This window comes from Xiphias gladius, chromosome 3, assembly GCF_016859285.1.
Source record: "Xiphias gladius isolate SHS-SW01 ecotype Sanya breed wild chromosome 3, ASM1685928v1, whole genome shotgun sequence".
NCBI classification, from domain to species: Eukaryota; Metazoa; Chordata; class Actinopteri; order Istiophoriformes; family Xiphiidae; genus Xiphias; species Xiphias gladius.
In genome coordinates, this window is record NC_053402.1 from 19,778,189 (window position 1) to 19,803,658 (window position 25,470).

Here is a 25,470-nt window from a genome sequence, read left to right on the forward strand (position 1 = left end):
GGCATTTTCTATCCTGAAAAATTCAAGTGTTTGGCTTTTTTTGGTTTTGTTTTGTTTTGTTTTGACTATTTAGTCTAAGCTACTTTATGTATACATCACGTCTCTCTCTCTTTTTTCTCTATTGGGATAAAAATATTTTAGCACACGTTAAACTTGCTTGATTTAATCAGCACAAACACAATTGTGCATTTATTTTTGTTCAACCACCCGTGGTGAGGCGTCGAATTCATAGATGTGAGAAAAATAAATGCTGACACGATGTTCCCTGCGACGGACTGCCTTTCTCAGTCAAGTCTCGGGAGTTTTATCGCAACAGTGTGCAGAAGGCTGCCCCAAGGCAACACGGCACGGGTTACGGGTTCAATTCGTAAGCAAGCGGGGCTTTTATTGTGAAAGCGCTGGCCGGAAGTTTCCGCTTTCTGCATCCAGCTCAACGCGGCGTTCACAGCCTACGTGCAGTCAGACATGAGCAGCCCCTGGTAAAGAAAGACGAAGACTCCCCGTCCATTGAGAACAAGAACAGACCCCTGCTGGAGCCGGCGGAGGTCATGGTGCTCCTGAAGAGCCTGTGCCTGGCCTTTCTCATCCCGGCCCTGGTGGCGGCTCAGTATGAGAAGTACAGCTTCCGAAGTTTCCCCCAGAAGGACATCATGCCGCTGGACTCTGCCTACGACTACGCGCTGGAGCAGTACGGGGCGGAAAACTGGCGAGAGAGCATCAAGTTCCTGGAGCTCAGCCTGCGGCTGCACCGGCTCCTGCGGGACAGCGAGGCTTTCTGCAGCCGCAACTGCAGCTCCGTGAGCCGGGACAACGACACCCTGTTCGCCGACAGCAGCCTCCGCCTCGTCCGCCACATCCTTCTGAGAGCCGCGTGCCTTAAAAAGTGCAAGGCCGGGTTTCCAGTGTTCAGTCTCGCGTATCCGCGGAGGGACTTGCTGGAAACTTTCAACCGGAGGGTCCCGTACCGGTACATGCAGTTTGCGTACTACCAGGTGAGACCAAACGGCTGGGTGTGTGTGTGGAGTGTTGTGCCCCGAGGGGTGTTGCGGTGCGAAATAACCGGAGGCCCCGCACAAGGGTTTCGCCGAATACGTAAAAACGAAACGAGTAAGTGCGGCGCCGCGACTGTAAACTCGCGACACGCTCGAGAGGCCACAAAGTGGATGTGATGGAAGTGTAATGGTTCCAAGTTGTGGTGGGACGTCGCAAGCGCGACTTGCCCGCTTCCCGACTCACTGGAGTGTGAGGAAGAGCGTGGGGGGGGACATGCTGTTCGATTGTGGACGTAGCGTCAACACAAAACCAAGCGCAACGGGCGCAGTCGCTCGCTTGAGAGGGGGGGGGGCGTTTCTGGTCGGCGACGTGTGGAGTGTAAATTGTCAGCTGTTTCGTTGCGCCCTCCTGCCGACCGAGCGGCGGTTGAGCATGTGCCACGTCTCTTCCAGTGTGCCCCCCCCCCATTCTTCGCCGCCAGACACGGAGTGATGGGGACTAGGTCCTGCTTTACGAGGCGGATTCTGTAGGGTGTCTTTTGGCCGTGTCCAGTGTGTGTGTGGTCAGTCTCCGGGTGGTTGTGGCTCGACAGAGATTCATCCAGTTGATGTGCTGAAGGGGAACAGCCAGCTTCAGAAACCCTTTAACTCTGACCTGTCGTGATCCCTTTTCCCTTTTAAATGAGAGTAGTTGCCGGTTGTGTCTGGTCTAACCCGTCTGCTAAATTAAAAGGCGAACCAAAGCTCTCCCCCTGGTCGTCAGACAGCCATCCCTATCATTAAAACAGGACTTTAAGCTGGCACACAGGGCTCACCTGACTTAATTACTTACTGTACTTGTGCTTTAAGGGGGGAGTTGACTGTGTTTTACAGAACTGCCTAGGTTCACTTCATCCTTTCGGCCAAAGGCTGCCGTGCTTATTTTCTGTGCCTCCCTTATTTATTTTTCTCCTATTTGAATGTGGTTCTGTGTGTCGGCGTGTAACCAGGAACCCCGACCTCGGTGATCTACATCTGTTGGCAATTGTTGGAGTTAAGGGGGTCAGAGGTCATGCTTTCCGGCGAGCGGCGGTAATGACAGGGGCGCCTGTTTTCCAGTGAGAGAGATGATGTTTCGTGTGGCCAGACATCCCCAAGGAACTTTCCAGTCAAGCAGCGATATCCAGTTTAACTCGATGTTTTTCTTGCACAGCTCAATAACGTGGAGAAGGCGGTGGCAGCAGCCCACACCTTCCTGAAGAAGAACCCAACTGATGCCTATCTGACCAAGAACATGAACTACTACAAGACGCTGTTCGACGTGGAAGAGTACCTCGTCGACCACGAGGAGCAGCCGTATGAGGTTCGTATCAGCACCCCGCACTGCCCCCCCCCCCCCCCCCCCTCTCCAGTGCGCCGATCGAAGGCGCGCCACTCTAATTCTAGCGTTTCTCTCTGCTGCCCAGAGTGTGTTCCTGAAGAGCGTGACGCTCTACAACAGCGGAGACTTCAGCGCCAGTGCCCGGAACATGGAGCAGGCCATCACACAGTACTTCGAAATATACGGCCTCTGCTCGGCGGGCTGCGAGGGCTCGTACGAGATCCTGGAGTTCAAAGACTTCTACCCCACACTGGCAGGTGAGTGGGGAGCACCGTAAACGCTTTTTGCGGTCCAGCATGTTTTAGAGAAGAAGATAATGCGTGTTTCGGCATTTTGCCTGCTCTCTCCTCCCTGCTGCCCCTCAGATCTCTACACTGATGTGCTGAAATGCAAGGTGAAATGCGAGGAGAACCTGACACCCAGCGTTGGCGGCTTCTTTGTGGAGAAGTTTGTCGCCACGATGTATCACTACCTCCAGTTTTCCTATTATAAATGTAAGGGCTGCGACAATGACTCTGGATTTAGGCTTTTGAGAGCATGCTGCGTGATACATGTATGTGACGTGGCTCTTCCTGTGTTCCCTTTACAGTGAATGATGTAAAGAACGCTGCTCCGTGTGCAGCCAGTTACATGCTGTTTGACCCCAAGGACCAGGTGATGCAGCAAAACGTAGCGTACTATCGTTTCTACAAGGAGCAGTGGGGCCTCGAGGATGGTGACTTTCTCCCTCGGCCTGTGAGTGAGGACTTCATTACTTTTTCATCCATTTGCACTTCTAGGTGTTGGGTGGCCAAAGCAGAAAAACCATAGCATAAAACGGTCTTGGCATTAACATAATACAGGTGGTAATTAGAACTTCATGTACTCGTGTAAAGACAGACTTGTTTTCCCGTTTTTTTTTTTGCTTGGTGTAGAGTTTGCAGCAGCTGCAGTGTACAATCTATCTATATAAACTGTCCCAGTGTTGAATACATATGGTACTACTGTAAATACTTTAAACCTTCCAGACGGGGGGGGGGGGGTAAACAAAAAGAAAACGGGCCAAATGGTTGCTGACATCGTTGCTCCATGCAGCGCCATAAAGCTGCTACAAAGTTGGTTTGCTCTCGACTGCTGTTTTTCAGGAAGCCCTGAGGTATTTTAACCAGACGACCAAACAGCAGGAGATGCTGGAGTTTGCACTGAACTACCTACAAACAGACGATGAGGTGTGTTCCCACCGTCTCAGATGCAAATACACCGGAAGCATTGTTTTTGGGCAGCATGGTGATACTGTGAGCACAGCAGCCATGCATGAATTCCAACTGAAATCACATTTAGTTATCACTTTTTTTTTTTTTCAATCAAACACGATGTCCGTTATTTTTATTTGCAACTAAAAGGAAGAAAACATGGTATTTGGGGGGAAATGCTAGAAATGCTTCATTCATCTCAGCAGCTGGAGGAGTGAGTTGATGTCTGTGTTTGATTGACAGCAGTTGGCATTGGATTGGCTGATTGTTGCCACCATGAAACAATAAATACATACATACATACATACATACATACATACAATATATAATATAAAAAAATGTAATTTAATTTCAGTTTGACTTTAAAGGGGAGCTTATGTAACTTTTTTTGAGCTTTGCCAATGTGGCCTCTAGTGACACTGGAATATTGTTAAAACCTAAAACATATGGCACCAGCGATACAAGCGGAGAACCATCCTAAAGTCAGTGCTCTGACTCGGTCGTGTCTGTTGCACATACCGTACAGCTCCCTAAAGTCCGTTAACATTAGCCCCCGTAAGCTACTGGTCATGCCAGACCAAATCCGGCTGTAGTGGCAAAAACCGTTGAGCGCATTGGAACCACGCAAGGATGCATTTTATCGCTGATAAAATCACCTTTTTATTTGTAAGACGAGGAATGTGTTTATTCATTATTTTTCCAAAAGTTATAAAGTCTCGCTTTAAAAGATTATATCTTTTATTATTGCTATAATCAGCGGGTTAAATTACAAAGTTATATTTATTTTTTTACTTTCACCAATCGGTATCTAGCTATGCGGATTTTATCTGATGACATTTTCAGATTGTCATCACTGAGATTTTTTTTATTCTTTTTTATTTTTTTATTGGTCAAACAAAATTCCATCAACCTCCACCGTGCAGGCGTGGAGGCAGAGGTTTCAGAGACAAACATCTCAAAACCCAAGCAGATAAAACTCAAACCATCTGCATGACTAGACAACCCCATGGGTATGTAAGTATGTAAGTATTTTTTGTGATCTGACACTTAAACTTGACTCAACAACAGCTGAAGTTGCTGACCAAGCTGGAGGTTGTGTCCTTGTTTTCCAAAGTACAAATTTCCCAATTCCCATGATTCTTCTTTTTTATTTTCCTTTTTTAGGATTGGCAAAATATCTTCAAAGGTATTTGGGGATATAAACTTTTACTTTGGGGGAGTAGACCAAATGCAAGCTGCTGCTCAGGCTATGGGAAGGAGAGCACAAGAAAAAAGTCTCTGAGGATGAAAGGGAGAGGGAGAGAGAGAGAAAAGGGGTAAGGAAGAGAAAGCAGTAGGGGGGCTGTGTTTTCCGCCAGCAGCGTGTGGTATGTGGCTGGGAGGTGTTGGCCACTGAGGCTGTGCCACATCTATTTAACTCAGGTCAGCCCCTCCTCAGCTCAGCACACTGCCTGGACCTGAGACAGGGGAGAAGGGCTGTGAGAGAGTCCAGGGTGAATAATATGTTGCGCAAGTGACAGATTTATAGGGATAAGAAGGAAAAAAGTGTCAGTTTTGCCAGATAGAATGGGAGCAAGATGATGAAAATACTCGCTTGACTAAGAGCGTTTTGTTTAACTTTTTAGGATGTGGTTGGTCCAGAAGAAATGGCCGGCTCTCATTCAGAGCAACCTGACACTGAGTTTGAGAGGATGGGAGACTATGAGGAGTCATTCCTCGCTGAATGGTGGCAGGAACCCAAAACGAAGTGGGACACGGGAGAGGTCGTGGACTGACATGGGACCTCATCCGTGAGCAGGACGCCTCCTCATCCGGCTCTGTCCCACCTGTCATGACAACATACCAATGTTGACCCCCCCCCACAGACTGACGACCCCATCAGTATTTAGGAGAAGAAGCACAACTCACACACAACTTTCGCCCAGACGAAGAATAAAAGGAGGAATTTAACCATCATGTCGATCAGGTTCAGAGATTGACATATTCTGTCTTGGCTGTCATCAGCCTTTTAAAACTGGAATTTCCATAATGAGTCATTGGCCCCCATGCCAATACTCTTCAATGACTTTTCTACAGTTTTCATTTACAGTTTTTATTTAATGAGAGCTGAATGCCTCTGTCCCGTGGTATAAGGAATCTTACAGGTAGCTTTCCTTACGCTGAACGATTTGTCAACTACCGATTGGGTGGTTGTTATAATAATTTGGTCATAATTAAAATAATATTTTAATATACTTATTGTGTTTTTGTCACTTAAAGTCAGTAAGATTAATAAGATGCAAAAATGCAATTTGATCGCATTAATGTCGAAATGATTAGAAGATTAATTGTGATAATCATAATCATTTATTCATTTAAGACTGATGGTCTGACAAAACAAGCAATTTGAAGATGTCAATTTGGGATCTGGGATACTGTGATAGTGTTTTTTTTTGTTTGTTTGTTTTTTTTCAAGTGTTTTTTGAAAATAATAGATACATTAATTGAAAATTGAAAAATAAAAAAAAAATCGGCAGATGCAGCCTCAGACTGTAGTAGCTCTAGTAGTAATTAATTCCAGGGAAAAAAAAAATTCTGTCTAGTTTTACACAATTTTGCCCTTAATTTCTGTTTGTCCCATACCCACTGTACTTTAAAGGACCAGAGTGTCCATTGGCAGAAATGGAATATAATATTCATAATCATGTTTTCATTAGCGTATAATCACCTGAAACTAAGAATTCTTGTATTTCCGTTAGCTCAGAATGAGCCCTACATGGGGAGTGGGTCTTCTTCCACGGAGCCCGCCATGTTGCACCGCCATGTCTTATGTTACCTGAAGGCCACCGTAGTTTCTCCTACACGCTTGGAAAGGGAGGGGTGAGGGGAGGGGTATCCAGTTGTCAGTCAATCGGCCACTAAATCCAACACACTGGTCTTTTAACATAATGATGATTATGATATTTTTAGAAAAAAAAAAGTTTTTCAGAAGCACAAAACCAAAGTATAAAGCTCCAAAGTCTAAACATCTATTAAACCCTAAAAAATAAATACCAACGCAGAAAGGCAGGAAGTTGTGAGAATAGGATCTGTGGTTTAGTGTTTTAGTATTTTATTTTCCCTTCATTTCGATCCGTCTACAAGCTTTAGTTTTATTTTTATTACTTTTTGTCTCAATTCAAAAAGATAGCGTCTAAAAATATGGGGTAAGATGCATCCCATTTTCTCTTTTTTTTGTTTTCCCCTCGACTTCAAACTGATCAGACAGATTGTATTTGATACCAACTCAGTACATATTGTAAAAACAATAGTGCATCTGCCATAGTGCAAAGCTCAAACGAACCAAACTGACCTCAGACACGCACACACAGTATCAGACAAGCTGCCTCCTGGACCCCGTTCTGGATCTCTTTTAATCTCATTTACAGCGGGGATGATTACGAAGGCCCGGGGCTGTGGCCTTCACCCGGGGCTCAGGGCTATCAACAAATGTACAAAAGATTCATGACATTTTAGTGATAGCTGGAATGATTAGAGAGATGGCAGGACAGCTAGCTTGGCTGTAACGCCACATTTAAGGATGCATGGAAAGCGCTGACTACAGGAGAGATTTGCAGATGCAGGTCGTGTCAAGAGACTGTTAGCTATATGTTTGCTGAAACAGATAAAATTCACTCAGTTTTAACATAGCTTTAAATAAATCTTCATAGAGTGCATTTAACATTCAGTATATCTTGCACATATTTACAAATAGGTGTGCATACAGTTGGCTAGTGCTCATTTTCTCTAGATACGTGACATAAAAACCGTTTTTCTTATTAATGTGCTGCCTTTACGGTGCTATGGCTGCAGCACACAACAGTTTGTAGAAAGAAATGGTCTTCTAGAGGTAAAAACCTGCCTATCTACCTGTGATAGGAGGAGTGTTAAGGTGTACATGGACACAGCTTCCCCTAACACTAATGTAAACACGCATACATTCTCCCTTTCTTTAAAAATCTCTCACACCCGTTCAGTCATTCATGCAACAGACATACGCATTAAACCTCCCTAAGCGTACAAACTTTGGGCGTAAAAATGGTGAGCACGCACGCAGACAGATATTGTGGAATGTATGTTGGTCGGTCTGTGGTAGGACACACGAAGTTACGGTCTCTGCTGCTTCAAAGGTCAGCGTTTGAAAGTGATCCCAAAACCATAACGCCTAGCTTCCCTTTTTTTGTACCTGAAAACTTTTGGGGGGGAAGGGGGAAGGGGGGCGGCCGGTAGGATGCCTCAAGTTAAGCACAAATAACAATGAACATAAACGCCATCGTCTTTTATGATCGTTAGTCCTTCCTCAGTTTCTCTTTGGAAAACACGCCAACAACAGTCCGGTGTGGGGTTTCGTTTAAGCTATGTCCATGTTGCCAAACTTTGCAGTTTAAAACAGATCAGTGTCCACTTTGATATTCACCCAGTCAAGGCATGGCCTCGGAGGGACTTTTGCCTCAGGTCCGTCTTTTAGAATAAAGCTCCTGTTGTATTATGTCTTTCTGTTAGATGTCCAGTCTGTGCTCTCGTCCAGTATTTAACTGGGACTCAAGTGGTGGCCCTGTAAGGGTGTGTGCAGGCAGGTAGACAGGCATTGGAAAGGTATGTCTGATATGACATTGGTCCGCCTTTGATGTGTTCTTTATCAGACTGTCTGAGACGCGAGGAAAGGAGGTACGCAGACACCGTAGCACATTCTTTGACCCACGGGCGGGGAGGAAGACCCCGTCGTCTCCCACAGTGAGATCCACCTGCTTGCTCCAGCTGTGGCCTGGGCACAATCTTCAGCGGCCCGCTGGCAGCAGCCACAGGAGTATGATTTGGCTGGTGAGAGGTGAGAGGAGCTCCACAGGCCCGGAGGAAGGCGGAGCCCGGCAAGAGGATAGATGGCAGGAGTAGAGGAAACGATAATCGGAAGAGGTTCGGAGAGGTTTTGGGACAGGTGTGGAAGACTTTTTTTGGTCCCCTCTTCTCCGATGTGGAAATGACAGTGCGAGGAGGAAGACGGGAGTAGACAGGACATGGAGACAGAAACACAGACAGACGTCTTATCCCCCACCAGATCTGAAAAAAAGTGAAAAACAGATCATTAACGGGAAGAAAAAGACATACAGATGGCTGCATAGGTGGCAGAGGATGAAAATGCTTGAAAAATGGAAGAAGCCATTCTGCGTTACAATGATAAAGGGAATTTTATGGGATTAGGGAAAAGGATGGGGAGTTCTGTTTTTTTTTTTTTTTTTTTTTTTTTAGAAAGAAGCGATAAAGCATGAAGCATTCAAGCTTTCAAAGAGGAAGAATGGTGCTCTGTGGGGATTAACCAAGGGATGGTCGGATGATGGATGAATGATTAAGTAGCCAAGCTGAGGGAGGGAGGGAGGGAGGGGTGGGGTGGGATGGGATGGGATGTTCTGCTCCGTGGACAGGACATCACATAGTCGTGGCCCTACAAGGTTATACCTTCCTCTTCGAATGTTCCTGCATCCCATGAGCACACATCGAGAGAAAAGACAAGATTTCAATACAGGTCAATGGCAATATGAATAATTCCTAACATTCTAATTATTTTTGGAGCATCTTTTAAAGCTGATCATTTGGCATTAGAACTTGCATGAAATTAAAATAAACATAAACAGTATAAGAAAAAGATAATTCATTTTACAGTTATAATTAATTAAAGCATAAACAGCATTTAATATGAAATGTAGACGTAAAACAGGAATCAATGTTTGAATCATTTTCTTTCATGTTGGACGGGGTATTATACCATAACACTGTCAGATTTTTAGAACAAAAACATGAATCAAACAATGACTCAGTCAGTCATTTAATCCATTATTCATCTACCGGTCCTTTCCAAAATCTTTCTTGCCAGATTGTAGTGATGACATCACATGCAGCCGGTCTACAGTGGCCATGGCACTGATCCTCCGTCCCATGGAGCCGGACGGGGCGCCACACCAGACACTACTACACCCTCCATCTAAGCCAGGGGTCTGACCAGGGAGAGAAAACTTCCTGCTGACAGCTCATGCACACAGACACACACAGACACTTACCTCTGACCCTGAAAGGACTGACTACGCGTCATGAGTCATTCAAATTTAGCTTTTCAGCGAATCTGGCTTCTCATCAGCCACAACTATGGAATGAATCCAAGTGAGAGTGAAGCAGGAGCAGCCCTTTTAGGTCAGAGTATAAGTAGTGAACAATGGCCCCCATGCACCGGAGGAGCAGTGCAGAAGAAGCACTGCGGCGAAGGCAAGTGGGGATGCTTCCTACGGGGGGGGGGGGGAAACAGGATAATGCAGGCTAAAATAGCACCATAGGTAAAACATAACAAAAAGGTTGCTTACGTTAATCCACTGTAACAATTTAGTTTTTCCATGACTACACTGAGGCTGAAGACTTGAGATAGGTTAGGGGAAAACTGTAAACAGGGGGAACGTCCAGATGTGGCACCAGTGGAGTAAGTCACATCAGTTCTGGTGGTCTTGAAACGAGGGCCGCAATGGTTCCCGGCAGTAAAACTTCTCGGTCCTGCCCTACTATCACTATAGAAGGCTGAGCTGGTAAGGGGAGGGAGGGGAAGGAAAGGAGCAGGGTGGAGCTCGTGGTTGATTACAGACTGGATCAAAGTAAATAAAACAACCGGTGTGATGTTTCGTACGGAGTTAAACGCCAAAAGCAGTTCATGCATTAGAACGTCTCAGACCTGATTCCTCATTGCCCCTCCCTGGGTGGTGCGATGAGTTGCAAACGGGCATTTATTTTAGAGGAGTGAGAGTGAGAGGGGCGCGAGGGGGGGGGGGTCCCTTTAGGTAGAAGCAGACAGGTACACAAAGGCATGCCAGAACTCTTACTTAAATCCCCATCCTGTTCCCCCTAGGACTATAGCTGCCAGGAGAATAGCACCTGCGATGGACCCTATTATGATATTGGTGCCACTGGGACCTGCGCAGAGGAAGGAGGGGGGAGGAAGGGTGCGGAAGAGGAGGAGGAGGAGGAGGATTGGGGGGGCAGAAACAAAAGAACACCACTAAAAAACACACGTCAGAGGACAGCATCAACACGGTACTTCAACAACATCAAGTAGAGAGAGACAGATGGTAGGATACCTATAGACAGAGAAAGAGAGATGAAGGGAAAGAGGAGGAAACCAGCACGTGGGGTGGAGGTTTGGAGAACGGGCGGGTGAGCGAGGAGGGTCAGGGAGACAAGGGTTACAGAAAAAAAACAAAGGAGAGAGTGTTTTATTACTTTTTTATCATTCTCCCTCTCCTGCTCTTTCAGCTGGACACCCTCTTGCTCAGGGTGGCTTTGGCTTTTTTGGCCCTATGAGAACAGCTGCTCAATATCTCTGTGTCATTGGCAGAGACTGCAAGAAAGTAAGGAAGACACTTGAAGATGGCTGTGCCCGCAAGACTTACATTAACACCATACACATATACAGTAACATACTGTACAAGCACATATGCTGTAATGGATAAACGTGCCTCAACACACACGCACACTCTCTCCGACATTGAAACCAAGACGCAGCATGAAGAAGAACACTATGCGTGGTCTAAATATTGATGCTGGCTTTCTCACAATAATAACGGGTGAACTATTCTCCTTGTTTGAGGAAACGATATTGTGCAGTGACGATGGGTAGAGACTATGAGGGGGATATGAGAGGCAGACAGGAGGAGAGACACTGGTAGGTTCAGAGGTGCTATGGACCTTTCTTCTCCGGGCCGGCCGGGACTGTAGGCTCAGGGATGGGATCAAAGACACTGCAGTCCTTCCCTGTGTAGTCCCGGTCACAGATACACTTTACTTCATTACTGCAGGTCTGGGAGAAAGAAGGAGAGAGAGGGAAATAAAGTGCAATACGCGCTCATAGACAAACAGAAGCACAGAGATAAGTCAAAACCTGCTGTGTAGCCGGTCATTTGCCCGTCAAAAGAGATCTATGCATCTTGAAACTGGGCAGAATTTGATTGAAAAATGAAAGTTTCTTTAGACATCTAGTTGATATATATAATCATTGTTTCAGCGACCTTTCAATGTCAATATCTCAACACAAAGATTGGACCTGTTTCACGGTGAAATTTAATCGTTTAAAAGCTGTTAAAACAACAGCTATGTGTAATCTAGACATCTTTTGGCCTGAAAAAGCTTAAGTAGATAGTAAGGAAGAATAAATCCTCAAAACAAAAACAATGTCTATGTATAAATGTGAAGCAGGTCCTAAAGACATGTTAGATTACAGGTTCTAAAATACTTTCAAAACAATGGTAATATCTAAGCCCAATTTTAACCTAGATGTCTTGACATCCTTTGAACATCACTGAATGCTGGGAAGATGCAGGTTCACAATTTTTTTTTACCCCGTGGTCGGAGCAGATGCGGGCCAAGTTGGATCCCGGGCAGGTGCTGAGGTTGAACGCCGCCACAGGGAGGCAGCGTCGCTCCAAACACATCATGTTGGGACCGCACGGAGTGCCGTCCTCCACATAGCCCAGGTCAGAGCCGTCCTCCAGCAGAGCATGGCCGCCTCTGAGTGAAGCATCCAAATATGTCAGACAGGTGGGAGACAAGGTGTAGAGACACAATATTCTCATTTTTATACTCCAATGGCTGTTGCATCTTAGATGGATGTGACGCATTTACCTGCAGTCCAGGTACTTGTTCTGATGGTAGAGGGTGAAGCTGGTCACTTCACCTTGCAGGTCTCCGAACTTTGGCTTCATCGTCACGTTGGCACAGAACAAGAAGCCGCATAAAACGTCCCTGAAACAGAGAAAAAAGTGAACGACAGAAGACAATCGAACTCAGTTTTCACAATATTCCAGTTCAATTTGTTCATAAAAGTTGAAAAATCTTCAGCTTTTAAGCCAAGGACACGTGATCTGGGCCATTTTTTTTTTTTGGTCATCCAGTTGAAAAACCAGGATTTCAGAATTCTAGGCAACAAAGAATGTTTCTAACTACATGGCAAAAAGTGGGGAGACTAGTGTTAGCAGACAACCAGACCTATACTCACAAATACATTACATCATATAAATATATGTCACCCAACAATATAAATATGATATACATATACACAGATATGTGGTACTTACTAGTAGAGCGAATGAATTGTTTGTTTTTCGTTTTTTCATAGGATTTGGTGAAAATGATCAAAGAAAGCCAGTCTCATCCTATCGGGACGCTTCAGACTCAAACTTAGGCAGTGCAACATCTACATTAAAATGCAGCTGAGCCGCTACTTTTTTGCACAATAAACTGAGCACACGCTCATTCTTCCACAAGAACACCGGTAAAGAGAATCGGGGACGCATAACTCACGGCTTGTTGCACTGCAGCCAGCCCTGGCCTTCAGGACCTGGACCACAGTTGCCTTTCTCCGTCCCCTCAGCGTTCAGCTTCTCGTAACAGAACCTGTCCGCTGAATCTGGGAGGACAAACAATCTCATTTTTAGATTATAGCAAAGAGACCGAGACTTAAACCAAACTGGATAAGACTATAAAACATGCACTTTTCCCGGTGCCGTGCATGTCTTCTATACTTACTATAGCCCCAGAGTCCCCTACACTGTCCATCGCGAGTCCTGCATCGTCCGCTGTAACATCGGCCCTGAAGAAATGAGACAACAGTAATCAAGCATATGTTCGCGTGAGCCGAAGGGTAGAGAAAATGCCACAAGCCAGCCCTTACCTGACTGTTATCACACATGTAGCCATCAAGCTTGTGGACATTGTGAGGGCACTGCAAAAGAAGACAAGCACATCATCTACTGGATCCTCTGGTTGATCTTACAGTTTTTGTCCGGTGTTACATACAGTCAACTCTACCTGGCTGGAGTCTCCGGTGCAGGTCTCCGGGATATCACAGTCGTTCACAGCATCCCGACACACCACGCCCCTCCGCTCATACTAGGGCCCGGCATCAAAAGGCATCAGGTAAATGCTGGACAAGTCCAGTACTTTAACAGTTATCGTACAGCTGATATCTAATGGTCAATGGCGGACTGAAACGTTTGCAAATGTCGGGATAAGACATGACTTTTCTCGTCTTTGTTTCTGCCTCGCTTTAAAGCACAAGGCTGTCTGGAATTTCCTCAATAGTTTTGACGATCTAAGCTGAGGATAAAGTATTTTATATAACAGTCAAACTGAGGAAGCTGGATGCCAAATGTGTTGTTTCAGTCTTAAGTCTTTATTTCTTTTTGTCCATTTTTTTGACTCTCTGTAATAAAGGTTGACTTACCTTGCAGCCGCTGCAGCAGAGTCCATTACTGCACATGGCATCATGGGTAAGTGTGCACTTTTTACAGCAGGCTCCTCCACTACGGGCACACTCCTGCAGCCACAGACGTGAAAACAAGCCGTCAGCTTGGTTTCAGAAAAACACCACACCCTCCGGCGCTCAAACAGAGACAGAGCATGGAGGTGCTGCCCATCTGCAGCAGGTTAAAGAGCTGGCTTTCATGCTGGCATGTCCAACTGGCTACTCACCACCTGGGATCCACAATCACACTCCTCCCCTGGCTCCACAAAGCCATTCCCACACTCTGGAGGATCCAACAGCTGAGAGAGAGACAGAGAGGGACATATATGAGCACATGTATAAGTGGGAAACAGACGGACGAGAGATGAAATAGGTGAGTAATATAGGAGGTTGTTGGCTGGAACTACAGAGATGTGATGAGGGGGGCATTACTTAAAGGAAGAAGAAAAAGCTTCAGTCCTGTGCGTAAATATGTGTTCTGATGGAAGTCAGGATAATTCATTAGTCATTAGAGGCAGATTCATTAGAGGCAGCTGCTGTCACCACATCCTACATCCCCACATCGCCCTCACCTTGTTGGGCTTGTTGAAGAGGCAGCTCCCGCCCCCCTGGAGCAAGAACTGGATGTACTCATCAACACTGCAGCGAGAAAACTTTCTGGGAAGATAGTATCTGTGTTCACACACACACACACACACACACACACACACACACACACACACACACAGATAGAAAGACACACAAAGATCGAAACCAGGACGTGTCAAAGAAAATAAAAAAAACGCACAATGCATTTCTGCCCGTAAGGAATGGCAGATCTACTGTGGGTGTCTGTGCAATCACTTTGCAATCTGACAGAAATGTTACGATCTGTAGTGAGATATTACTCAAATGAATAATTGAAGTCTTTATTGTTCCATCTGGTGAGGAGAGCCAAGTCCAAATCGCCCATATAGCAAATACTTTTAATTCACCATTTGTAATTCTTTTATAGTGGTCGGCACGGTGATGTCTGATGTTTCATCAGATTTGCTTAAAGCAACAAATACAAGCTGTGATCATCACCGGCTTGGAACATTGAAGAGTGAGTAAAAGCCAAAGCATCCCTCTGTTACAGGTGTTTAATTGTCTAATTGAGTGAAATGAATGGAGCAAATCGCAGCTCGCAGGCAGTGCAACAAGAAAACAAGTCCTGCTGTCGTGTCAACAAAGACAGGAGGGAAGCGTTTAGCAGGTGTTTTGTGTCACGTATTTTGTTGTCCGCGTCTGTGAAGCACGGATCTTTACCCCGTGTCTTCCATGATGCAGCCCAGCCAGGCATCTGGGCACCTGCAGTCTCCTGTGAGGAGGAGCAGAAGGAAGAAGAATGCGGATGAGAGGGGGGAAGAGTTATGTGGGTAAATCAGGGGAAGAATAACCGCGCATAATCCAAGCTGTGACACTTCTTGAGATTTGTGGTTGACAAAGAACAAAGCCCTTCCATAGACCTGATTCCTTTCCTAGTGACAGAATTATGGGACTTATAGTGTGTGCACTGAGCTCTTGTCCTGGCATTGAATAATGGACCTGATGGCTCTTCGACATTAATCATACAGCCCATTGTTCAGCGGCAATGATTCCCCAACCCCTCACCCCCTCCTTCTTGGACGCAGGTAACTAATCACCTAATGGAGAAGTCTGATTACAGAGGAGAACTGCGGGACAGGGACACCAATGCACAGCCAGAACTCTCAGCCAACACCCCACAAGCCCCACACCCAGCTATCAATCCCCTCTGTTTCCTTCCCACGCTGATCTACCTCTCCCCGCTTTGCTGATTTACGCAGCCGGTTTATAGATCTCCCCGTCCTTCTAACCTGCATTATCGAGCTTTCCAGTCGTCTTTTACCTGCAGAGTTACGGGCGTTGTTCCACCTCATCCCGATGTTCTGGCCAAGACTCTGGCACAAAGTAATGGCCATTGCGCCAACATTCCCATACTGAAAAGAATACATATGGAATCCGTTCATGAGAGCTTTATTGTGAGATGGGCACAACATTAATATAAAATTCTCCGGGTAACTCGGGTTGCACTAATGGGAACAGGGGGGAAACAGCGAGCCCGGCTCCGTCCAAACAAAACAAAATCTGCCTAACAGCAACCTCAAAGTTCACTAATCAATGTGTTACATCTCATTTGTTTAATCTGAACAGAAACAGAAGACTTGCTTTTTTACCAGGGGTTATGTGGAGGACTGTTCCGTGCAAGGGCCGGTGAGATACCGTTCGGTGGATTTTGTTACCTTTGTACAGAGCCAGGATTGCTGCTTTCCTGTGATTCCAGGCTTTATGCTTCGCTAAGCGAATCATCCCCTGGCTCCGGCTTCATATTTAATAGTCAGATATGAGAGTGGCATCGATGCTGTTGCAACAAAATGCGAAACCTTTAATATTCAAAATAATTAAACAGGTTTAATGAACCAGCCCTTTTTCAAATCATAGATTACTCCTCTCAAAACCTAAATTAAAATTGTCTCTGTTACTCCAGACTTTTGAATTTCAATTTTTAAGTCTGATCTCAACTTTGAAATGACATGAATTTGAGGCAGTTTAACTGAACTGATATTATAAGTCATTAAACTTAGTCTTACTAGTGAGGGGTTTAATTTAAATTGTGCAACAAAGATGAGATAAAATTTAAATCTGGTTTAATCATGTTTAGCTAAACTGCGATTAACCCTGATTTTTGTTCAAATGAATCCCTGTTGATGCAACAGCTAACGTGACCTATTCAGATTGTCCTCACCTCGTTGATTCCTCCTCCCCTCGAGAGAGAGCACACTCCTCCTGTGTAGGCCGTCCCACTGCGGCTACTGTGAAATGTACGCCCTCTGAGGTGCGCAGGAAAAAGAGACACGGCACAAATTAAAACCTCAACTAGCATCCGAACCATCAAGCTTTAATTCTGTAGAAATTTGATTTTCTCTTGCAGCCGCCTCACGAGAAAAGATGGACGACGTCACTCTGCTCTTTGATGTTGTCCTTCCTGTACTTCATGAAGTTCTGCAGCGTTATCAATGGGTCTTCAACTACTGGCATCATATTTTTAGAGGTCCAGGTCTCCATGGAAACCAGCACGATCCTTGTGTTCAGCTGTTCCTTGTAGATCTGGGGACCAAAAAAATGCCCATCAGTCTACTGCTTTCTTGGCATGGCACATTTGCTGCGAACACCGTACATGGAGAACCCGGCGCTATCCGGGATAGATTATTTCCAAATGTGGAAAGGAGCTCAGACACGCGTACTTTCTGACAGGTGGCAGTGAGTGTTTGCAGAGTTTAGCAGCAGGGGGATCATAACAAAGCTCTTACCGCATCCGCCATGTTGACCACTGCTTTGGCAAAGTTCTTGGTTTGGCTGCTTGAGCGACGCAGCTGTACAAACTGTGGGGCGACAAAGATACACAGATGGCGTAAGAGATGGATCACATTCACGCACGCGCACGTTTGTACGTCTGTACTCGTAAGGACCCTCATCAACACGAGGCATGAGTTTAAAGGAACGTTTCATCGATTTTATTCCCATGTGTCGCTCACATCGGCAGCCCACAATGTTGACCGGTGTTAACTCTCAAGGCAACTTTCTTTGTGATGGGGTTACATAACGGAAACCTATGCACTGCACTGTTTGTACCGTATGCACGATAACAACCAGTTAAATACAGGCGTCCCCAAGCTGGGCTGGTATATGGTCAACAACTCAAACAGTGCTGGCAGATCTTGGCACTGCTGGGCAGCCACCCAGACCTGGACATCTCTAACTTCCCTGCGCAATTGGCAGCAAAGTATGCTTTTAACTCACCATTGCGTTATCGTTGACCACCATCAACTCAATATATTTGGTCTCAGTCTGGACAGAGGGCTTGCGAACAAATCTCTTGGATCGCCTCAGCCGCCCGGACACCTGCTGCGCCGTCATTTGGCCCGGTCTGCCGTCACCACCATCACCTCCTCTGCTATCCCACTCGCTGTCCTCTGTACAGTCTGGACACACAGAGAAGCAGTGCTGCAGGCAGTTAGGGCAATATTAAGGAATTAATATTAAGGAAGTTAAAGTGCGACAAATCACTACCTCCATTTCAGTCAAGAAAAGCTGTGACACTCATTACCCCCGTTTGAACTAGCTAAAAATGAGAGTTACTTAAGCAGTACCCATGGAATATTAAGTAACATTTATTTTGAAATTACAGTGGACATTAGGTTAGAGCTAAGTTATCTAACTGAAGGCAAGGCAGTTATTTTAAAATGTGATAAAGATAAAAAGATGAGAAAAGATTTAAAAGGCAATATTATTCTAATGTGATATGTGCGTCAGTAGGAACTAGCAGTAACTAGGCACTTATGTACCTGGGCAGTGGGGGGAAAGTCTGATATCAGGCATCCTGCGGATTAGGTGAGCGCCATCATCCTACAACAGAATACATCCAGATGACATTAGACACATCAGGACCTAAAAAAACAACAAAATCAGCATCTAGACTCGGTTAAACTTTCTATCGTGCTGATCATCAAAAATTCAGCAATTATCACTACAGCTATGATCCGCGGACTAGTTACCTGATTGGTCCCATTGTGAACGGGCTCAATCCCGTAAGAGAAGAAGCCGTCGGAGAACATGCCACTGGGAACCAAAAAGAAAAAAAAGGCAGGGAGATGCAGAACAGAATGGGATAGAATTTTTTTTTTTAAATGTAGAAAAATTACGCTTTAGAAAACACAACTTTACATAGCCAGATCGGTGTGCACAGGTAAATAGTGTTTATATATGTTGCAAAGAAAGGTTTACAATCAGGCTCACCACAGGCCGTGGCAGGTGGAGACAGCTGCCCAGGACTCTGGTAAACCTCTTAACCTTCCCTGGTAGTAGCAGTGCTCTCCTCCCTGTGGACGCAACGCGCTGGTTTCATCAGACAACCACAACTGCTACTTCAGCGGCTATCACGATAGGCCAGCTCCGAGGAGAAACCTCTCACGGCCACTGCGTGTGCAACTCCCCATCTCCCTCTTACCCCGCTACGGCGTTGATGGAACTGTTTCTGACCTACTTGTGCTCTGCGCTCCACTCGACTCTACTCTGCTCCACTGACAACAGAGGTGGAGGTACACCCAGCACAAGGATCTCTTCAATAAATCAACACTCATGTGGCCCACACAGCTAGATCAGAGGACTTAACGTGGAGTAACTGTGCAGGAGACAAGCTGCAGCTGAAAGACACAAGATGAAACTGAAGAAGGAATTTGGCGCTGCTCTCTGTTTTTACCCTTTTAACAACCTTGACTACCACAACAGAGCCCTCGCTTTCATCTTCTGCTGGCCCTCCCCCAAAAGCGGGCGCACTGCTTCACAAGGTCACAGCGGTCAAGATGAACCACCAGGAAGGGTGAGAAAAGCGAGAAACCCTGGTCCACCTGGATCAGATTGAGTTCAGCGGGGTGTCTCAGCCTAGCAACAGCACCTCAGGCAAACAATGCCTTAGTGCTCTGAATGACTAGAAGAGTTCTGACGACAGGGATCGGACCGGTGACGCATCACACCTGCAGCAGCATCAGGAGCGTCACGTGAGGCCTCCATCCAGCTGAGCGACAATCTGGCATGACTACAGGTCTCCATCCCCGGCTCTGCAAGCCTCCTTTCCCCCCAACCACTCTGGGAACAACCCCATTGTCTATGAATACACATACACCCCCAGAACGACTCCTCCCTAATTCCAAGCCTCATCGTGCCTTTGTACTAACTGGCATTTTACTCCTCATTTTCCCTCCTCCTCCTCTCTCGCCGGTTATGCTCTTCCCTCCCTCTTCTTTCATTCTCCTCACTGCCAAGAAGTTAATGACACTGCTGAGCTAACTGGTTGCTATGGAAACAGGCTCGTGATTGGTCGGGAGGACTGAGGGAGAGTTGGGAACGATTGTGGGTGGGGACACGGAGTGCTGGTTGGGTGGGTGGGTGGGTGTTTTGGGGGGGGGGTGCATTGAGTGGCACATTTGTACAGGAAAAAACAAAACAAAACAAATGAGAAAAAAAAAAAACCCATTAGCCGTCCCTCCTGGCTAACAGAATGCAGTGACATTCCTCTGGTCTGTCACGGATTTCAAGGCTTTCATCCCTGTTCCCAGTATCTCTCGATGATTCTCTCTATGAGCTCAAGGTCTTACACCATTGGCATTCAGTGCCTTTTTTTTCCTGGCTGTCCGAGAAAGGCCACAGCAGAGAAGCTTGCATACATGCCGCTAACACTCAAACTCACGTGCGCACAGGAGAACTGTAACGTACATAATAAGGATGGTTACATGGCAGCCTACTTTTGTAGCAGAGAGCACATAAAGCAGTTTCTATAAATAGATAAAACAGGAGGATGAGATCAAACTGCAGAAACTTCAACATCACAATTACATGTATGCATTATAAAAGAATCAAGATAAAAACAAACAAAAAGCGAAAAAGTGGTCTTTTGTGTCTAAAACGAGACTTTAATCAAACAGATCCACCTTAGATGACCTTAAAATATGTATGAGACATAGGAATTATTTTATATAATGGGCCTTACACCATGTCAGGCATTGCATCTGACAAAGAAAACTTTAAATTAATTCTGCGATCCACCAGATACAGCACCAGTGTAGTCTCAGCTTCTGCAGCCAAAGAACCGAACACTGCACTAAGACTCCGGTCATCTCATTAATATGTTGCTTCTGTATGTGCCAAAAGACAAGTTCACTCTCGAAAATCCTGCCAGTGCACATCCCCACACCGCACAAAAAAAAAAACCTTACCACAGACTGCGAGGGTCTGCCATCCTGGTTAAAGTGCCGTTCCACGTATTCTGAGGACAGGAAGTGACTGCAAACGGAGGAGAGACAGCATGAATTTCTCCATCAGCCTCATTTCTGTCACCATGTAATCAAAAGGGGGCATTTTCCACCACTTGCTCTCCACTCAAATCCATTTCACAAAGAGTAGGTGAACATATCAACATGTGGTGTCAATAAAATCAGTGGAACCTCATAAACATCCAGCTGTCTTTGTCTGTGTGTGTGCCACATTGGTATCCCCCGTCTTGTCATTTAACATAATAGAGGCGCTTAGTGCTTTTGCTTAAGTGCAGGGAAATGCTAATGAGAACAGCTGCAGTAAATTATGGGCACCCACTGATAGAAACGTCTACAAAAAGGCAGATATAACGATTTTAACGATACAAACTGGTTCAAGTCCAGGTCCAGAGTGAAGGTGTGTCCAAAGGCCTCCACTTGGAAACAGCTCTGGGCCAAGTGGAAAGGCTGAAAATGAATAAATAAAATGAAATAAATAACAGATAGATTTGACAGTTGATATATTAAAATGGAACAAAACAATTGTGGTTAAGTGTGTTGCTCTGTGAGAGCCACAAAGCGATTTTGAAAAAGTCTCATGAATAATTCAACGGAATCAATAGTGCGTACACTCTAAAAGTGTCTCGGCAGCTGAAATAATATGATTGATAAAGTCCTCATTGATCGACATTGGCTGCCAGCATTCAGGCGGGCATGACAGTTCAAGAGCTGAGCGGGAGTTTCGTGAGAGATGGATGGAGAGGGGCTTGACAGAAGGAAGGGGGGGGAGGAGAAAACTTTACTGGTATCGTATATATATTCAGCCGAGCTGTGGCAGTGCCCCCCCCCCCAAACGGACAGCTGCCAGAGCAGGGGAGGTGAGGAGGCAGCGGGGCCAGGAAAGAGAGAGAGAGAGAGGGAGAGAGAGAAATTTACTGCAGACTAAACAGCGTGTCTCTTCCGCAGCTCTGACTGTGCCAGCGTGGCTTTGCTCTCAGTCTGGAGGTACCAGGCTGCAGTGAATCACTGGGCTTTTTACAATAAAATGCATCACTATCCAGGAATTATTCCCTGCAGCGAGTACGGACAAAGGATTTCTTACTACTGCCCCGGAGAGGCTCGAGCGCGATGTACACAAGTGCTTGACTGTATTCGTGTTCTGATGCTTATGTGTGACTGTTCTCGTGGTGGTTGACAGAACGGCCCACTACGAGGTCCACTCAGTACCTGTTCTCGTGCCTTCCATCGTATTGCACTGTCCTCCTCCGCGGATGGAGACGGCCCAGCTGTCCTGAATTTTAGTATTTCAAAATTAAACTCTTCTGGGCAGCCGAACGACTTCTCGTCGGAGATCGAAAGTTCTTAAAGAGGACCCAGAATGGGCAGGACAGGTCGCGTAAAATAACCAAATCCGTAAAGCAATGCCTCATCTAGTTTCAATGCAGCATGATGTGACAGGCAGGAAGGGAGAAGTTCAGCTCATCCGCTGCTGCTTCTCAATTTATCTTGTCCCTCATTCCGAGTGTCCTCAAGATTTTAAAAAAACAAAACACAGCAGGTCTTCACTAGTACAGCAGCTGAACCCTCGTCTACTTGAATGGTGTCATCGTTTGTATCTTGAGAATGTACTGAAAGTTAAACTGTTGTGGTTTTTTTAATGATGTAGTATCAGTCTTGTTTAAGACAGCTTCTCCTCCAGGGACAACAACATTCATATATTAACCATAACTCTTCAAACATGTGACTCTAGTGTGTGTGTGTGTGTGTAAGGAGTCTAATGTATTTCTCTCTCAACAGTTATATGAACTACATCATAGAAGCATGACAGAGAGAGAGAGAGAGAGAGAGAGAGAGACACATACAGAGAGAGAAAGATCGAGAGGATGGGGAGTGCTCAAGCCTCTTGGACCATGCAGCACTTCTCACACAGGCCTGTTTCATAATTAATGGGGACATACTTCAACACACCACTGAATAATGAAGAAGTCAGGGGCTGAGCACTGCAGCCGGTTGATCGGACGCGATGACTGAATATTTCAGGAGGGGCTGAGCTTTGTCATGTGAAGATGACCACTACGAATGTGCACGGAAAACATTTGAGTAGCTCTTTGATTAAATGGGCCTTTACTACCATTCTTGCTCAGCGCGCAAAGCGGGTCGGAAGGTGTCGGTTTCGGAACTTGTTGCCAGATGTTACGACCGGAACACCAGAGCTTAGCCAAGAAATAAACGGCTGTAAATCAACGGCACCTTTCCGTCTTGGTTTCATCCGGCTGACATTACTTCTCTGCGGACACTCAAAGGGATTTTCAGGGACTAACTAGGTCAAAATCACGAGGAGCGAGGACTGCTGCAAGACACCACCCTGCACTGTCATTCCTGTGTAGCAGGAGCTGCATGAGCAGCAGAGAGCCGAGCGCCGCACTGTTTCACAGGCACTGGAAAAATGAGGTCCCCGTCGGCAGGGTAACAGTCGGTCTTGGTCCTGCCACACACCTGCATGTCCACAAAGACTTGCAGCAGTTCCACCAACAGTGAATCTTCTGTAGTAGGGATGCACGCTGATCACTAGACATAAGATTGTCTAAGGTACTGAATTCATTTACCTGAACATTATGGTGCACACCCCCATTTCATATGATTTAGGTCCAAGAAAAAAAATGTACCTGCACCTAATGTATCTATCTACAATATATGAGGTAGTAATGAATTTGCTGATTAAAAAGAGCTATTCTCGTACATTGTCCAACCGGGATACTTTCTTTTTAATCAAATTGTAGTGAAATTAATCTATTTCTCATTTTGCTGGGACCTTGTCAAGGACCCCTGGGTGTCCCTGGCCCCCAAATCAAGACCACTGGGCTGAGAATTCACAGAGAACGGAGTGGTTCAGTGTAAAAATAAACACACTTGGAGATACCAGAGTGAAACAGGAGGATTATCCGGAACCCACAACTTACCGAGGCGTCCCCGGTGCTGTTCTTCACCCTGGTATCCAGGTAGTCGTGAGCCACTTCCTCCTCCGACCCGATCTGCCGCACCAGCCGCTTCGGATAGGTGACCTCGGTCGCGGTGTCCCCGCTGCCTGGGGGGATAAACCAGTTCCACTTGCCTCCATCCCGCGCTGGGCTCCTGTCCACACCTGCAAAGTAGCACGACGAGGACACTCAACACGGGCTTGTGGGTGTGCAGTGGGCTTGGCGAGGTAGGGTCACACCTGAGCCTGCCTGAATTTGGACCCGGCGGTGTTTTAGTAGGCAAAGCAAATGGGAGACAACTGACACACTTCGAACGAGGATCCACTGTGTGATCATTCACGTCAGTGTCTTTTTTCTTCAGGGTGATGGTTTGGTGACCTAATTTATCACACTGACCTAATGATCAGGTTTTCTAAGTCGCTGCTGTATTTTAAGAGATCTGGTGGATATAATCAGGCTTTGGTGAAAAACAATTCACGTACTCACTGGCCATAAGTCTTATAGGCTCTATAGTAGACAGACGTCCGTACAGACACATGGAGAGGGCCTATATAGCTGAAAATCTCAGCAATCCTCAATCGGGCTGCAAAACACATTGTCTTGGTGGTTGACAAGTTGTATCACTGTGCTCTTGGATGTTTGTTGGGTAAGACAGCGTTGTGAATGGTTATGGGTACGCTGGATGTAGGCAGTGGGGCTGCGGTGTAAAAATGTGTTGATGCAGCAAATCTACCGCATCGGAGGTTGCCTTCCGACCAGCGGGCTGGTTGGCACCGAGGTCCCGTTACAATAAAATCACAGGTTGGAAAAGTGCTGGTGCAAGGGGGGGAAAAAATGTGGATGTAAAGGAAACCAAACGAGTGCTCCCGCTCTTTATCCCCCCCCCTTCTCTCTCTCTCTCTTACCTGAGACTGCAAGCCTCTCGCCCACTGCAGCAAAGACCATGAAGCACCACACCGCCAGCATGATCTCTTCACATATTCCCCCGGATCACAACATCGAGAGAGCCGCAAAATGTCACGAACCCGGCCGGCGGAGGGGATGAAAGAGACCAAAAAGACGCACAGCAGAAATGATGGCGAGGATCCAAAGTGAAGCTGCTAAACATCTGATGATGCGCGTCCTCTCATCTCTCCCCCCCACCTCTCTCTCTCTCTCTCTCTCTCTCGCCCGCTCAGCTCCGGCCAACACCGCCACGGAGAATTTGGATTTGCATATCAGAATAAAGAAAAATCAATCATTGAATTGGCCCGCGGCGGAGATGATCGATACCGGCCCGCAGATTGATCAGTGGGCAAATAGGGAGGAAACGGGAGAGCGCGCACCGCGGATGCGTGGCTCCGCGTACGGTCGTATGGATGAGCTTGTGTGCGTGTGTATATGCGAATCTGCGGTATGCGGAAACGAAGGGGATGGGAAAGCGAAGAGAAATGTGTTGGGTCTGCGGTGAGGAGGACACGTGGGACCTCGGTACCCTCCCTCATCCCGAGCAGCCTCCTCCCCCCGTTGCCATGCAGCTCTGCGAGGGGAGAGGATGCGACAGCCCGGCTGCTGAGGTGCACGGCCGAGGGAAAGTCTTAAAGAGGGGTTAGGGAGCCGCGGTCCATTCGTTCTTCTCCAATATAGGGGTGCCGTGGCATGAAAATCAGCCTACGGGTCTGCGGAGGGATGAAGGTGTGTCCCCGCCCAGAGACATCACAGCCGGGCGCAAAAGCCCCCTGACAAATACAGCAAAGGCCTTATAGTCACAAAGCCTGATGTTCCTACAG

At 46.3% G+C, this 25,470-nt stretch overlaps 1 protein-coding gene and 1 pseudogene across 3 annotated transcripts; one reads left to right on the forward strand and one right to left on the reverse strand.

Annotated features, from left to right (window-relative positions):
• The first annotated feature begins 299 nt into the window (after positions 1-299).
• On the forward strand, positions 300-5,818 carry p3h4 (prolyl 3-hydroxylase family member 4 (inactive)). Of its 3 annotated transcripts, none has more exons than XM_040154627.1 (8): positions 300-992; positions 2,185-2,334; positions 2,438-2,609; positions 2,718-2,846; positions 2,942-3,087; positions 3,477-3,560; positions 4,508-4,594; positions 5,210-5,322. In XM_040154627.1, exons 1-7 carry the CDS (start codon positions 549-551, stop codon positions 4,556-4,558), a joined length of 1,176 nt encoding a protein of 391 aa, XP_040010561.1. In that variant the 5' UTR covers positions 300-548; the 3' UTR covers positions 4,559-4,594; positions 5,210-5,322. The 3 variants fall into 3 exon arrangements, with proteins under 3 accessions (XP_040010561.1, XP_040010568.1, XP_040010553.1); XM_040154634.1 differs by having other exon boundaries at positions 4,508-4,606; positions 5,210-5,311; XM_040154619.1 differs by lacking the exon at positions 4,508-4,594 and having other exon boundaries at positions 304-992; positions 5,210-5,818.
• Positions 5,819-6,686: 868 nt separating this feature from the next.
• Positions 6,687-24,819, reverse strand: LOC120788474 (annotated as a pseudogene).
• Between the last annotated feature and the right edge of the window lie 651 nt (positions 24,820-25,470).

What these genes read in the sequence shown, in the direction of transcription:
- p3h4 (XM_040154619.1), top strand. Translation starts at nt 549, where the DNA reads ATGGTGCTCCTGAAGAGCCTGTGCCTGGCCTTTCTCATCCCGGCCCTG. An exon ending in ACGAGGAGCAGCCGTATGAG is followed by an intron (nt 2,335 to 2,437) that starts GTTCGTATCAGC and finishes TCTGCTGCCCAG; the next exon opens with AGTGTGTTCCTGAAGAGCGT. An exon ending in GTGACTTTCTCCCTCGGCCT is followed by an intron (nt 3,088 to 3,476) that starts GTGAGTGAGGAC and finishes GCTGTTTTTCAG; the next exon opens with GAAGCCCTGAGGTATTTTAA.